Source organism: Gallus gallus, chromosome 31, assembly GCF_016699485.2.
Source record: "Gallus gallus isolate bGalGal1 chromosome 31, bGalGal1.mat.broiler.GRCg7b, whole genome shotgun sequence".
Lineage (NCBI taxonomy): Eukaryota > Metazoa > Chordata > Aves > Galliformes > Phasianidae > Gallus > Gallus gallus.
Window position 1 is genome coordinate 888,015 of NC_052562.1, and position 14,466 is coordinate 902,480.

The window sequence follows — 14,466 nt, forward strand, 5'->3', positions numbered from 1 at the left end:
GGCGCTGAGCAAGGAGAGGCCGGGCCGGGCCGGGCCGTTGCGCGGCCGTTGCCGTGAGGCGCGCGGGGCCGGGAGCGGCGCGGGGCTGCGGCCGTGCGGAGCCCCGTGTGCGGGGGGGGCGGGGGAGGTGTGGGCGCGAGGGGGCCCCGGGCCGATGGCAGCCGGCACAGCCCCACGGCTGAAGCGGCTGCTTACAAAGGCAGGGCGGCCGTGTGCGCTGCGGGAGCCCGAAATGGACTGTGAGGGGCCCAACCGGGCCAGCCCGGGCCGGCAGGCTGCAGCGCGGCCGGGTGAGGCTCAGAGCTGGCAGGCCTCTGCCCCCTCCGCTGAGGGTTCGTGCGGCGGAGCTTCTGCCCGGAGGGGCCACATCCGGCACGGCAGGATTCGGCTGGTTAGTGTGCGAGGCCGGGAAAGCTCGCAGGCTGGGGCTCCGGGGCAGGCGGAGGATGTCACAGCGCGGCTGACATCACCGGGCTGCTGGAAGCTGGGTGCTGTCACAGTGCGTTTCCGTGACGACGACGGGCCCTCCCCAAGGAGCCGAGGGGAGCTTTGCTGCTCTGTTTGTTACCCGGCGCAGCCTGTCGCGGGGGGGCTGGGCAGACAGTCTTGCCAAAGAGGCCTGTGGTCCAGCACAACTGAGAGCACAATCCTTTTGTTTCTCCTCGAACCCTGGCCAGGCTGTGGGGAGAAAAGCAAGAGGAGAAAGAGGGCACCGGGTGTTGGTGTTCCCCCGGACTGCCACGTGGATCGGTTCATTCAGTGGCATCAAGGCTGGACCTGCTTGCAGCGGCTTTGGACACCTCGCCACGGGATGGATGCATTGCTGTACAACTCCCCAGTGGCCGGGAGAGCTTCTCCAGATGCTCATTGCCAACGGGGCTCCCCCGTGAGTGCGGATCTGGGTGATGGTGAGGTGTGCGGGCGCTTGGTGATGTGTCTTTCTGAATCACGGAGCTCGTGTAGCAACGATTAGGCCCGCTGCCTTGCTTATTTCCTTCACTGTTAAGCTTCTCTTTTGGCTTTAGACACTGCTTTATTTTTTGGTAGCATTTTGTACTAGGCAGTAAAATAAGCCTATCCCTTACGTTGGTGTCTTTGCCCTTCCCGCTGACGCCGTTGATTGGCACCACGACATTAGCACACGATGGGCACGTAACTTGGACGTGGGGGACGTGACTTGAAAGGCCAGCATCAGGAAGGTCTCCTTTGGAGAGAGACGTAGAGATTTGGGCTTGTTGAGCGCGGAGAACAGAAGGCTCTGGGGAGGCCGCGTGGCTGCCTTTCGGAACGCGGGGCCTCAAAGATCACCTAGTTCCAACCGCCTGCAGCGGCCAACAGCGAGCTCAGGCTCTAGGTCAGGTTGCTGAGGGTGCCACCCAGGCTGAACTGGAACACCCGTCGGGACGGGGCGTGCACAGCGTCTGTGTGTGGGCAGCCTGTGCCAGCACCTCACCACTGGGCTGTAAGCAGCCCAGTGCCCGCTGCACACCGATGTTGGGTTGCTGTGAGCAATGGGTGCCCGCCCGGGGCCGGGCCGCTCGGCGGGGCAGGGGGCGGCAGCGGGGCAGGCTGGGCCAGGCTGCGGGTTGGACGCGCGTGGAAGAGGAGATCCCCTCTCCCTGCCGGTGACTTAACAGAGCTCCAGGTGACGCGGGCTGATGTCACAATGGGATGCACTGCATCACAAGGATGTGTTTCCTGGGGCAGCGGCAGTGCCGGCACTTCCCTGCAAGGCCTGGGCGCTGCTGGAGCACTGCTCAGGGGCTCTGTCCTTCTGTGGCCAGGAGTCAGGTCAGGGGCAGCAAGGCTGCACCGGGCGACCCTCGGTGACGCGTGGAGGAGCAGGGGCACTTTGCAGAGAACTGTTGGTTGAGGAGCCAGGGAGGGCATCCTTAGCTGCGAGCCGAGGGCTGCCGGCAAGCGACATGGAAGGCTGCTGGACTGTGACCATCAGCTCGGAGCTGGTCTACACGTTCCCAACGCTCCTGCATCTCTCTGCCGAAGGTCAGGCTTTCCGGGCCCCCTTGGCAAGGCATCGCAGGGGGCTGTTACAGCTGTCAAAAGCCGCAGCTCCTGCTCTCTGCGGTTGGCTGGACGTGGCTGGGGGCTGCTGCGAGAGCCCCGCCCAAGGGTCCCGCTAGGCTCTGGGGACGATGTGGCAGCCAGGTCCCGATAGTAGAGCTGCCCAGAGCCCCCAGGTTCCTTTAGGCATGGCGAGTCCCCTGTGATAGGGCGGTCCAAGGCCAGGTTTCCCTGGGAGACGGTGTTTCCGTAGGTTCCAGCTCTGGAACTCAGCTCTCCTCCATCCGATGTCCCGGAGGCTTCCTATGTCCCCGGTTCCCCTCTGGGCTCTGCATAAGGCTGAAATTGGAGCAAAGCCCAGCCGGCTCTGTAGCCATGGTGGTGTTTTTCTGGGGTGTTTGCGTGCGCCTGTATCGATCACTGTCTGGGTGAGGAGCTTGCCAAGAGGCTGTGAAGAGGCTGGCCTGGAGCCTGACACGTCTTTTCTTTCCTTTGCAGAGATTGTGGCGATCTGGGATGCTGTGTCTGATTACATCCTGGAACAGATGAAGCTGGACAAGGTGGGCTGGTGTCCTGGTGGCCCTCGCCCTGGAGAGGGCCCTAGGTTCAGTCCTGCCCAGAGCGTGGGCCCCGCAGAGCAATCCCTCCCTGAGCACCACAGCAGCACAGTGAGCCCAAGCCGGGTGCCCAGAGCAGCTTCTTGGCCAGCTGGGAGGGAAACCCAAGGCCAGAGCTGCCCTGAGCCAATGTTTGGCACAGGCAGGGGCTCCACTCTGCCCGGTGGTCAGGATGGGGAGAGCAAAGGGAGAAAGGGGGGATTTTTTCTGGCCCTGCGCCAAGCATAACCCTCGGGAATCAGTCCCAGGCTGTAAATGTCCCCTGTGCTGCAAATATCCGGGCTCCTCTCTAGCCAAGGGATGTCGGGAAGTACTATGCGGAGGTGGCGGTATTGCAGGGACCACAGATTTTTCCAAAGCTTTCCAGAGAGCGCCATCTTGCCCCGCTGCCCTTTGGGAGCGGGGAGGGCGGAGAGCAGTGCCGCCCTGCTCTTGATGTTCGTGGCTTTTGCTGCCCCTGAAGTACACACGCGTCAGCCTTTCTGTCTTTTCCCTGTGCAGGGAGTCCTGGTCCCGGGACTCGGGCTCTTTGCTGCGGTCCGAGAGCAAAGAAACCGCCACTGCAAAGAAGTGGCGGTGTTGGTCCGAAGACCTGTCTTCCAGCTGGACATCGGGGTGCTGTGGCTGCAGGACCTCCAGTCGCCCACCGACATCATCCCCGGTGAGAAGGCAGTGGCCACCTTCCCCTTCCCGCCCCATGTCCGGCCGGGCGTGTTCTCCCTGCTCTTTGGAAACGGCTGGGAGCAGCAGAGAATTGTCTGCAAAGCTCGGGGTGCAGCGTGAGTTCCTCCAAAAGGAACCACAGCCCAACCCAACCCAACGACAGCCCAAGAGCTGTTTCTCTAAAGGACCTTCTCTTTGGGACTTGGTTATGAATGTTGCATGGGAATGTGGCTTGCTGTGGCAGTGAGGATGTGCCTTCTCCTTGCAGACGATGTCAAGATTGAGCGGCTGAACTACCGGCAGCTCTCGCGAGCCACCGGCATCTCGCTGCACGTGGTGCAGCGCTGCGTGCGAGAGACCGTCCTCTTGTACTGTCACCTCCTGAGGAACAAGGCGCACGTCTCATTCGCCTTCAAGAACATCGGCGTTATGACAGTACGAGGACGACTTCCTCTGCATGAGGTTCTTGTCCAGCTGCATTACAACGCTGGAGAGCAATGCCAGCCTGACTGCACTGCTCCACACTGTAAGTTTGAGGAGGTTTTGAGGGTGCGCCATCAGATCACCGCTGGCCAGCCTGGATGTGGCAGGCCAGTCAAATGCCTTTCCCCACGCTTGCCCCCTCCGCTTTCTCCACTGGCACAGAGATTTCCTGGATCTCTGCCCCTGCGGCAAGCCTGGCAGTGCCCTTGCACGGCCTCAGTATTTTGCCGTCCAGCTCCTCCAGAGCAGAGCAAAGCTCTGATGTTCCCGGAAGAGGCTTTGGTGGAGAGCAGCTTTCTCTTGGCATGGGAGCCAGGCTTGCTTCCTGTCAACAAGAGCCATGAAAAAAATGGCCTAGGCAAGCCTCCAGCAGGTCTGTGTCCCTTTGCAGAGAATTTGGCCGGCCCGTTCTGCTGACTTCGGGTCAGAGACTACCGCTCATGGAATCCAGGTGTTGCCGAGGTGAGTGCATTTCCTCTGCAGCACTTAGCTGGCCAGGAGACGGGCTTCCTTCCCACCTCCTCCTTCTGAACGTGCCCTGCTGGGTCTCCGTGCTCAGCATGCGGTCGGGGAGAAATCCTGGAAAGCCTGGCTCCTGCTTCACTACTGCTGCCTTTGGCTGTGTGTGTCTTCTCCCGGAGGGATGGGGAGTCAAGGTTGTGTTACTGGTGCCCAACCGGTCCCGATTCCCATCAGAGAGAACGGCCTGCACGTGGAAAAGAATTTGGGCTACATGTGCTGGTTTGGCATGGACAGGAAGGGAAGGGGTGCCACGCTTTGCGTAACACATAGATAAATACCGCCGACAAGCTGCATGGGGTAGGAGGTCATCCTTTTCAAGGCTTGTCACTCTTTGTTTCCAGGTTTCAGCTCGCTGTGAAAAAGAGCAGAGCAGAGGCCGCCGCAGAAAGGAACGCTGCAGTGGCGCGGAAGATGAGTAGAGGTGAGGGAAAGGGTCCCAGCAGCAGGAGGGCGGGCCCTGTCCCATGCCGGGTGGCCGGATCCACGTTCACGTGCCACGCCCGTGGGGCTGCTGTGAAGAGCTTCTTCCTTTCTTGGTTCCAGGGGGCACTGCCGGCAGGCTGCTACAGAAGCGGAAGACACTTCCCCCCTCCATGCTGCTGCAATACCAGGCAGGCTCAAGGCAGCAAGATGTGGCAAAGAAGCCTTCTGCCAGGTGAGATCCTTGGGCAAAAAGAAGAAGGAGATGCGTGTGCTCGTGTAGGAGTGGCCTCCTCCTTGGACCTGCCAGCTCCGCGCATTCAGAAAGGCTCCTGACACACGTGTTTCCCAGTGGGGGCCGTCCTTCTCCAGGGACGGCGAGCGTGCAGCATGCTTGCCTGCGGCAGGCACAGCAGCTGCATGTTCCAGCCTGGTCCCCGATCCCTGGGGGAGCTGAATGCTGATCCCTCTTGATCGCAGAAGCTCTTCTCCCGTCAGGGGTCTCTCCACGTTGCACCGGAGCCCATCTTTATGGTTGTGGGAGCATGGGGGGAGACCAAGGTGTCCCAGGCTCCTGCAGACTCCTCTTGTGCCTGTTTGCAGCGTGCTCCCGCCGTGTGCAGGCAGCTCCCACGGGAGAAAGCAAGCAGGACAGAAGGAACCATCTACTCCTGCCCAGACCAGCACTGCACTCCCTGCGACAGAGGACTCTAAGAGAGTGCTGCAGGTACCGGCTCTGCCTTGCTGCAGGGACTGTGCTGCTTGAGACTGCACAAATGTTAGCATCATAGAATCACAGAACAGTGCGGGTTGCGAGGGACCATTCAGATCACCTAGTTGCAATCCCCTGCTGTAGGCAGGGACCCCTGTCTCTAGACCAGGCTGCTCTAAACCTGATCCAGCCCGGCCTGGAGTGCTTCCGCACGGAGGGAAGCAAAAGCCTCTGCGTGTGCAGTGATCTGGAGCACAGGCCTTTGGGTGCCATCATTTCTCATTTCTGCCCACTCCTCCGGCTCCTCTGTAGCTGGAGGGTGTTGCACACCTGCCCTGTCTCTTCTCGCCTCCTGGCCTGCCACCTGCCACAGCACCCTGATTTTGAGCAGGGGCTGTGGGAGTGGGATACGACCAGTGAGCCATGTTTGCCACAAGTTGCGGATCCTGGCCTGGCTTTGGGGCCCCTGATCCTTCAGGGTCAAAGCAGTGCCGACAGGCCAGGCCTGCTCCTCCAGAGGCGAGGAGCAGGAGCGTGGAGCTGAAGGAAGGCCCCAGGGGCTGAGGCTGATCCTGTATGCTGCTGTCTCTCTGCAGGAGCTCCGGGAAGTGTCTGCCCTGTGGAATGAAGCAGACCGCACGTGGCCCGTGTACCAGCAGCAGGTAGAGCAAACGCGGGCAGAAAGAGCGGCATGGGAAGGCTGGAGTGCAGGGGAGGACCAGCCTCCACTGCAGGTACTGTCAGGGATCGACCCTGCTGACAAGAGCCGCCGTCCTCTGAGCCAGGGTGCGAGCTCAGCAGGGCTCAGGGGGTGGGAGCAGGACGGGCAGCGAGCGGCACGGCAGGGGCTGGCCTGCTCCTCCCTGGGAGGAGAGCTTGGCATCAGCCCGCAGGGAGAAGGGTGGCGGGCAGCCGTGGGCTGGCAGGGCCGAGTCTCCTGCTTGCCAGGGCCTACAGCATGGGCCCTTGACAGAGGGCCTGTGGGAAACAGCCCTGTGCTCCCAGCCGTTTTGCTGACGCTGTCTCCTCTTTGGCAGCGGTTTGCCAGTGCGAGCGTGTGGGCTCCGCGTCCTCCAGCCCAGCCCCGGGGACAGCAAGTGAGGAGGAGGTGGAGGAAGGATGTGGATCCTCCGCCGGGAAGTAAAATGGGAACAGCGACCAAGCTGGCACTGCATGCCGAGTAAGTGTGTGCGGGCTCTGTTGGCTGCCTGAGGCACTCGGGCAGCTGTGACCCTGCAGCTCGGGGACGAGCACGGCCCAGGCCAGAAAGTGCTGGCGGGGTGCAAGGGTGGGGACACGCGGCAGCACGGGGGTTGCGGGGCTGGGTGAGGGGAGAGCCAGAGGGGGCTCAGCAGAGCCTGAGGGATGACTTTGTCCTCCGGTTGCAGCCTCCTCTCCCCGCGAGCAGCTCAGGTGCTCCAAAGGTTGGAGCCCCACCTCCATCAGCAAGAGGCTTTTGCTGACACCGCGGAAAGAAACCGGCAGAAGCTGGAGCTGAAGCGGCAGCTCCCCTGGTAAGCTGCATAGGCAGCAGATCCTGAGAGCCGGGCTGGAGCCCAGCCTGCGGTACTTGCCTGCGCTCAGCCCGTAACGCTCCGTGCACTGTCCTTTTCACCTCCCTAGTGCTCGATGCTCGTACCGCTCCAGAGGGGAAGGTGCTGGCAACAGTGCTGGAGCTGTCGGCAAGGGGGCTGGGAAGCTGTCCGGATTTCCACCTGTGAATGGCAAATCGTAGAATCAAAGACTTGTAGAATGGCCTGGGTTGAAAAGGACCTTGAAGATCATCTAGTTTCCACCCCCCTGCAATGTGCAGGGTTACCAGCCACCAGTCCTGGGCTGCCCAGAGCCACATCCAGCCTGGCCTTGAATGCCTCCGGGGATGGGGCATCCACCACCTCTCGGCAGGCTGTTCCGGTGCGTCACCAGCCTCCGTGGAGTGAAGAACTCCCCCTAATATCTAACCAAATTCTTCCCCCCTTTCTCAGTTGCAAACCATTCCCCCTTGTCGTATCACTGTCCACCCTCGTATAAACAGCCGTTTCCCCTCCAGTTTATTTCTTCCCTTCAAGCATTGGAAGGCCGCAGTGAGGTCTCCCTGGAGCCTTCTCCTCTCCAAACTAAACAAGCCCAGTTCCATCAACCTTTCTTCACAGGAGAGGTGCTCCAGCCCTCTGATCATCTTTGTGGCCCTCCTCTGGACTTGATCCAACAGGTCTGCGTCTTTCCTGTACTGGGGGCCCCAGGCCTGGACGCAGAGTATCCCAGATAAAAATAAAGAGAATTGGCGTTCTTTCCAGTCAGTGTGCTGGTGTCGTGTCTGTCGCCATAAGCTAACGTGAGGCAGCTGGAGCTGTGCTTTGCGGGAGGAATTTGGGCGGCAGCGAGAGCTGTTCCCGAGGCCCGGTAGGCCCGTGCTCTCCAGGAGTGGTCTCCCAGGATGACAGTCACCTCTGCCGGCCGTGCCCGTTTCCTGTGCAGAAGTCGTGTGTCACCTCGTACCCCCACAGCTCCCTCCCAGCAACAGAAATTCCGTGGCAGAACCACGGGGGAGCTCCGTGGGGACGAGGAGCAGGCAGGGGCAAGGGGAACACGAGGGCACCTGAGAGACCTTTCCCGCCAGGGCTCGAGAGCACTCCTGCCTGCAGCTGGGGAGTGTATTGCCAAGGGTTCTGCAAAGGTGGATGCGCTTGCTTTGAACTGCCCCCGGGCTGATTCCCAAAATCAGAAAGGCAAAAGCCCAGCTTGAGCTCAACCTGGCTGCTGGGGTAAAAGGGAACGAGAAACTCTTTCACAAGTATATCTAGAGTAAGAGGAGGACCAGGGAGAATCTCCATTCTCTACTGGATGAGGCTGGGAACGTGGCCACTGAGGATAAGGAAAAGGCAGACGTTCTGAATGCCTTCTTTACATCTGTCTTTAGAAGTCAGACCGGTTATCCTCAGGTTTCTCCACTCTCTGTCCTGGCAGCCTTGGCTGGGGAGCAGACTAGACCTCCCACGATTCAGGCGGAAACAGTCACGGACCTGCTACTCCATCTGCACTGCCACAAGTCCATGGGACCGGGTGAGATTCACCCGAGAGTGCTGAGGGAACTGGCGGAGGTGATAGCCGAGCCGCTTTCCATCATCTATCAGCGCTCCTTGTTGGCGGGAGAGGTCCCAGAAGACTGGAGGCTTGCCAGTGTGACTCCCATCTACAAGAAGGGCTGCAGGGAGGATCCGGGGAACTACAGGCCTGTTAGCCTGACCTCGGTGCCGGGGAAGATTATGGAGCAGATTGTCTTGAGGGAGATCACACGGCATGTGCGGGACAAGCGGGGGATCAGGCCTAGCCAGCATGGGTTCACGAAGGGCAGGTCCTGCTTGACCAACCTGATCTCCTTCTATGATCTAGTGACCCGTCTGGTGGATGAGGGAAAGGCTGTTGATGTAGTCCACCTAGATTTCAGCAAAGCCTTTGACACTGTCTCCCACAGTATTCTCCTCGCAAGTCCGTGGCTTGGACAGATACACTCGTGGCTGGGTAAGGAAGTGGCTGGAGGGCCGGGCCCAGAGAGTGGTGGTGGATGGAGTTAAATCCAGCTGGCGACCGGTCACGAGTGGTGTTCCCCAGAGGTCGGTGCTGGGGCCTGTCCTGTTTTATATCTTCATTGATGACCTGGATGAGGGCATTGAGTGCACCCTCAGTAAGTTTGCAGATGACACCAAGCTGGCTGGAAGCGTTGATCTGCCTGAGGGTAGCGAAGCCCTACGGAGGGATCTGGATAGGTTGGATAGCTGGGCTGAAGCCAATGGGATGGGATTCAACAAGACCAAATGCCGGGTCCTGCACTTTGGCCGCAATAACCCCAGGCAACGCTACAGGCTTGGGGCAGAGTGGTTGGAAGACTGTGTAGAGGAAATGGACCTGGGGGTGTTGATTGACGCTAGACTGAACATGAGCCAGCAGTGGGCCCAGGTGGCCAAGAAGGCCAATGGCATCCTGGCTTGGATCAGAAATAGTGTGGCCAGCAGGAACAGGGAAGTAATTACCCCCTGTCCTCAGCACTGGTGAGGCTGCACCTTGAGTACGGTGTCCAGTTTGGGCCCCTCACTGTAAGAAAGACATGGAGGCCCTGGAGCGTGTCCAGAGGAGGGCAACAAAGCTGGTGAGGGGTCTGGAGCACAGGCCTTACGAGGAGCGGCTGAAGGAGCTGGGGTTGTTCAGTCTAGAGAAGAGGAGGCCCAGGGGAGACCTTATTGCTCTCTATAACTACCAGAAGGGAGGTTGTAGTGAGCTGGGGGTCAGCCTCTTCTCTCGGGTGACTAGTGATAGGACTGGAGGGAATGGCTTCAAGCTGCGCCAGGGAAGGTTCAGGCTGGACGTTAGGAAATACTACTTGTCTGAAAGGGTGGTCAGGCACTGGAACGGGCTGCCCAGAGAGGTGGTGGAGTCACCGAGCCTGGTGGTGTTCAAAGAGTGTTTGGATGTTGTGTTGAGGACATGGTTTAGTGAGAACCATTGATGAAGGGCGAATGGTTGGACTGGATGATCCTGTGGGTCTTTTTCAAACCTTAGCGATTCTATGATTCTATGATTCTTTCTTTACTATTGCTAACCTCCCCATCTTCCCCACATCCCTTAGTAGCTTGGAACCTCTAGTGTTGATTATGCTCTGAGTCAAGACTTACTACTTGTTCATACTGGGATGAAGCGTGCAAGGGTGAAGAAATTGTTATTCTTAATAATCAACATATCTATCAGAGTACGCAGAACAGCAAGATGATCAGTTTTGATAAATTATTATTATCCATCATCGAAGTAATTAGTATTATCCATCAAAACTCCCTTACTATGCATAGTAAGGTAGTTTTCTTACATTAGAAGTGCTTCATAGTCTGGAGCAAAAACACAAAAGGGTAAAAAGAAAGAGGGGAAACTGTGGGAGGCAGACTGTGTTTTTGCAGTGCAAGTTTCCAGTATTTCTGTATGTAGCACAGGATAAGCTGCCTTTCGCAAAGAAAGCTGCTGAACAGAGTAAAGTGAGACTGGGGCGCTCCGACCTAGGTAAAAACTGGCACAGGCACTAGGTAAGGTAGTTCTATAAGGCAGGGGAGAGTTCGGTACAGGACAGGGCTAGTGTGCAGATTGTTGAAAATACTGTCCTGCTATCGTCATAAAAAGACCACAAAACACCCAAAGGCAATGGGTTGGTAACAGACGTTGTACGGAAGTGTAACACAGCTATGGAAGTGCAACAACAGCTATGGAAGTGTAATGGAGCTGTGGAAGTGTAATGGAGCTCCGCAAGTGCAACCATAGCTGTGGAAGTGTAATGGAGCTGTGGAAGTGTAACCATAGCTATGGAAGTGTAACAACAGCTATGGAAGTGTAACGGAGCGGTAGAAGTGTAACGGAGCTGTAGAAGTGCAACCACAGCTATGGCAGTGGAACAGAGCTGTGGAAGTGTAACCACAGCTATGGAAGTTTAACCATAGCTATGGAAGTGTAACCACAGCTATGGAAGTGTAATGGAGCTATGGAAGTGTCACCATAGCTATGGAAGTGTAATGGAGCTGTGGAAGTGCAACCATCGCTATGGAAGTGCAACGGAGCAACAGCGTCGGAAGACTGCGAGCCTGAGACGCTCAAGCAATGAGTGCCAGGAGAGGCTTTTAGCGGCGTCGGAGCCAGGGGGTGGAAGGGGATGGATTTCACTGACCAGCTGCGCAATTTCTCCCTTGTCAGTAGGGGGCGTGCGCCCATTATTGCAATACGAAGCAAAGTAGAAATTGTTGGTCTTGAGCGTTTCTCACAGAAAGCAGGCCACGTGCAGCGACTGCACGGCCTGCTGTGTTTAATGGCTGGGATGCACAGGGCTGCAGCGCTGGCGTTCTGCTGGATCTGCTCTTCCTTCCACAGTGACAGCGGAACGCGGCAGAAAGCGCAGCGAGGCGGCAGAGCAGCAAGGAGCTGACGTACAGAGCGCGGGTCTGCTTCGTGCCATGGCAGTAGGCGCAGAAAGAAATGCCGGGAGGGGTCTCTGACCGCCGGCGGAGGGTGTGGGGAGGGGAGAGCTCACGTGGCAGAGCCCCGCACCCGCGGCCGGCAGCGAGGGCGAAATCCGAGCCCGAGCCGGCTGCCAACGGCCGCCTCGCTCAGGCAATCGGAGCCGGCGGCGCTGGCGCTGAGCAAGGAGAGGCCGGGCCGGGCCGGGCCGTTGCGCGGCCGTTGCCGTGAGGCGCGCGGGCCGGGAGCGGCGCGGGGCTGCGGCCGTGCGGAGCCCCGTGTGCGGGGGGGCGGGGGAGGTGTGGGCGCGAGGGGGCCCCGGGCCGATGGCAGCCGGCACAGCCCCACGGCTGAAGCGGCTGCTTACAAAGGCAGGGCGGCCGTGTGCGCTGCGGGAGCCCGAAATGGACTGTGAGGGGCCCAACCGGGCCAGCCGGGCCGGCAGGCTGCAGCGCGGCCGGGTGAGGCTCAGAGCTGGCAGGCCTCTGCCCCCTCCGCTGAGGGTTCGTGCGGCGGAGCTTCTGCCCGGAGGGGCCACATCCGGCACGGCAGGATTCGGCTGGTTAGTGTGCGAGGCCGGGAAAGCTCGCAGGCTGGGGCTCCGGGGCAGGCGGAGGATGTCACAGCGCGGCTGACATCACCGGGCTGCTGGAAGCTGGGTGCTGTCACAGTGCGTTTCCGTGACGACGACGGGCCCTCCCCAAGGAGCCGAGGGGAGCTTTGCTGCTCTGTTTGTTACCCGGCGCAGCCTGTCGCGGGGGGGCTGGGCAGACAGTCTTGCCAAAGAGGCCTGTGGTCCAGCACAACTGAGAGCACAATCCTTTTGTTTCTCCTCGAACCCTGGCCAGGCTGTGGGGAGAAAAGCAAGAGGAGAAAGAGGGCACCGGGTGTTGGTGTTCCCCCGGACTGCCACGTGGATCGGTTCATTCAGTGGCATCAAGGCTGGACCTGCTTGCAGCGGCTTTGGACACCTCGCCCACGGGATGGATGCATTGCTGTACAACTCCCCAGTGGCCGGGAGAGCTTCTCCAGATGCTCATTGCCAACGGGGCTCCCCCGTGAGTGCGGATCTGGGTGATGGTGAGGTGTGCGGGCGCTTGGTGATGTGTCTTTCTGAATCACGGAGCTCGTGTAGCAACGATTAGGCCCGCTGCCTTGCTTATTTCCTTCACTGTTAAGCTTCTCTTTTGGCTTTAGACACTGCTTTATTTTTTGGTAGCATTTTGTACTAGGCAGTAAAATAAGCCTATCCCTTACGTTGGTGTCTTTGCCCTTCCCGCTGACGCCGTTGATTGGCACCACGACATTAGCACACGATGGGCACGTAACTTGGACGTGGGGGACGTGACTTGAAAGGCCAGCATCAGGAAGGTCTCCTTTGGAGAGAGACGTAGAGATTTGGGCTTGTTGAGCGCGGAGAACAGAAGGCTCTGGGGAGGCCGCGTGGCTGCCTTTCGGAACGCGGGGCCTCAAAGATCACCTAGTTCCAACCGCCTGCAGCGGCCAACAGCGAGCTCAGGCTCTAGGTCAGGTTGCTGAGGGTGCCACCCAGGCTGAACTGGAACACCCGTCGGGACGGGGCGTGCACAGCGTCTGTGTGTGGGCAGCCTGTGCCAGCACCTCACCACTGGGCTGTAAGCAGCCCAGTGCCCGCTGCACACTGATGTTGGGTTGCTGTGAGCAATGGGTGCCCGCCCGGGCCGGGCCGCTCGGCGGGGCAGGGGGCGGCAGCGGGGCAGGCTGGGCCAGGCTGCGGGTTGGACGCGCGTGGAAGAGGAGATCCCCTCTCCCTGCCGGTGACCTAACAGAGCTCCAGGTGACGCGGGCTGATGTCACAATGGGATGCACTGCATCACAAGGATGTGTTTCCTGGGGCAGCGGCAGTGCCGGCACTTCCCTGCAAGGCCTGGGCGCTGCTGGAGCACTGCTCAGGGGCTCTGTCCTTCTGTGGCCAGGAGTCAGGTCAGGGGCAGCAAGGCTGCACCGGGCGACCCTCGGTGACGCGTGGAGGAGCAGGGGCACTTTGCAGAGAACTGTTGGTTGAGGAGCCAGGGAGGGCATCCTTAGCTGCGAGCCGAGGGCTGCCGGCAAGCGACATGGAAGGCTGCTGGACTGTGACCATCAGCTCGGAGCTGGTCTACACGTTCCCAACGCTCCTGCATCTCTCTGCCGAAGGTCAGGCTTTCCGGGCCCCCTTGGCAAGGCATCGCAGGGGGCTGTTACAGCTGTCAAAAGCCGCAGCTCCTGCTCTCTGCGGTTGGCTGGACGTGGCTGGGGGCTGCTGCGAGAGCCCCGCCCAAGGGTCCCGCTAGGCTCTGGGGACGATGTGGCAGCCAGGTCCCGATAGTAGAGCTGCCCAGAGCCCCCAGGTTCCTTTAGGCATGGCGAGTCCCCTGTGATAGGGCGGTCCAAGGCCAGGTTTCCCTGGGAGACGGTGTTTCCGTAGGTTCCAGCTCTGGAACTCAGCTCTCCTCCATCCGATGTCCCGGAGGCTTCCTATGTCCCCGGTTCCCCTCTGGGCTCTGCATAAGGCTGAAATTGGAGCAAAGCCCAGCCGGCTCTGTAGCCATGGTGGTGTTTTTCTGGGGTGTTTGCGTGCGCCTGTATCGATCACTGTCTGGGTGAGGAGCTTGCCAAGAGGCTGTGAAGAGGCTGGCCTGGAGCCTGACACGTCTTTTCTTTCCTTTGCAGAGATTGTGGCGATCTGGGATGCTGTGTCTGATTACATCCTGGAACAGATGAAGCTGGACAAGGTGGGCTGGTGTCCTGGTGGCCCTCGCCCTGGAGAGGGCCCTAGGTTCAGTCCTGCCCAGAGCGTGGGCCCCGCAGAGCAATCCCTCCCTGAGCACCACAGCAGCACAGTGAGCCCAAGCCGGGGTGCCCAGAGCAGCTTCTTGGCCAGCTGGGAGGGAAACCCAAGGCCAGAGCTGCCCTGAGCAAATGTTTGGCACAGGCAGGGGCTCCACTCTGCCCGGTGGTCAGGATGGGGAGAGCAAAGGGAGAAAGGGGGATTTTTTTCTGGCCCTGCGCCAAGCATAA

General features: G+C 59.7%; 1 protein-coding gene across 1 annotated transcript; it reads left to right on the forward strand.

Moving 5' to 3' along the window:
- Positions 1-1,925: 1,925 nt before the first annotated feature.
- LOC121107804 lies at positions 1,926-7,213 on the forward strand. Its single transcript, XM_040653974.1, has 13 exons — positions 1,926-2,004; positions 2,521-2,582; positions 3,141-3,300; positions 3,571-3,650; positions 3,739-3,828; positions 4,177-4,247; positions 4,649-4,728; positions 4,851-4,962; positions 5,331-5,454; positions 6,036-6,101; positions 6,477-6,619; positions 6,828-6,953; positions 7,063-7,213. The coding sequence occupies exons 1-13, from the start codon at positions 1,926-1,928 to the stop codon at positions 7,172-7,174; spliced, it is 1,305 nt and encodes a 434-aa protein (XP_040509908.1). The 3' UTR covers positions 7,175-7,213.
- Positions 7,214-14,466: the final 7,253 nt, after the last annotated feature.

Bases quoted from the DNA above. Each gene is read 5' to 3' on its own strand.
- LOC121107804 (XM_040653974.1), top strand. From the start codon at position 1,926: ATGGAAGGCTGCTGGACTGTGACCATCAGCTCGGAGCTGGTCTACACG. The intron at 3,301-3,570 runs GTGAGAAGGCAG...TTCTCCTTGCAG, and splicing joins GCCCACCGACATCATCCCCG to ACGATGTCAAGATTGAGCGG. The intron at 6,954-7,062 runs GTAAGCTGCATA...TCACCTCCCTAG, and splicing joins CTGAAGCGGCAGCTCCCCTG to TGCTCGATGCTCGTACCGCT.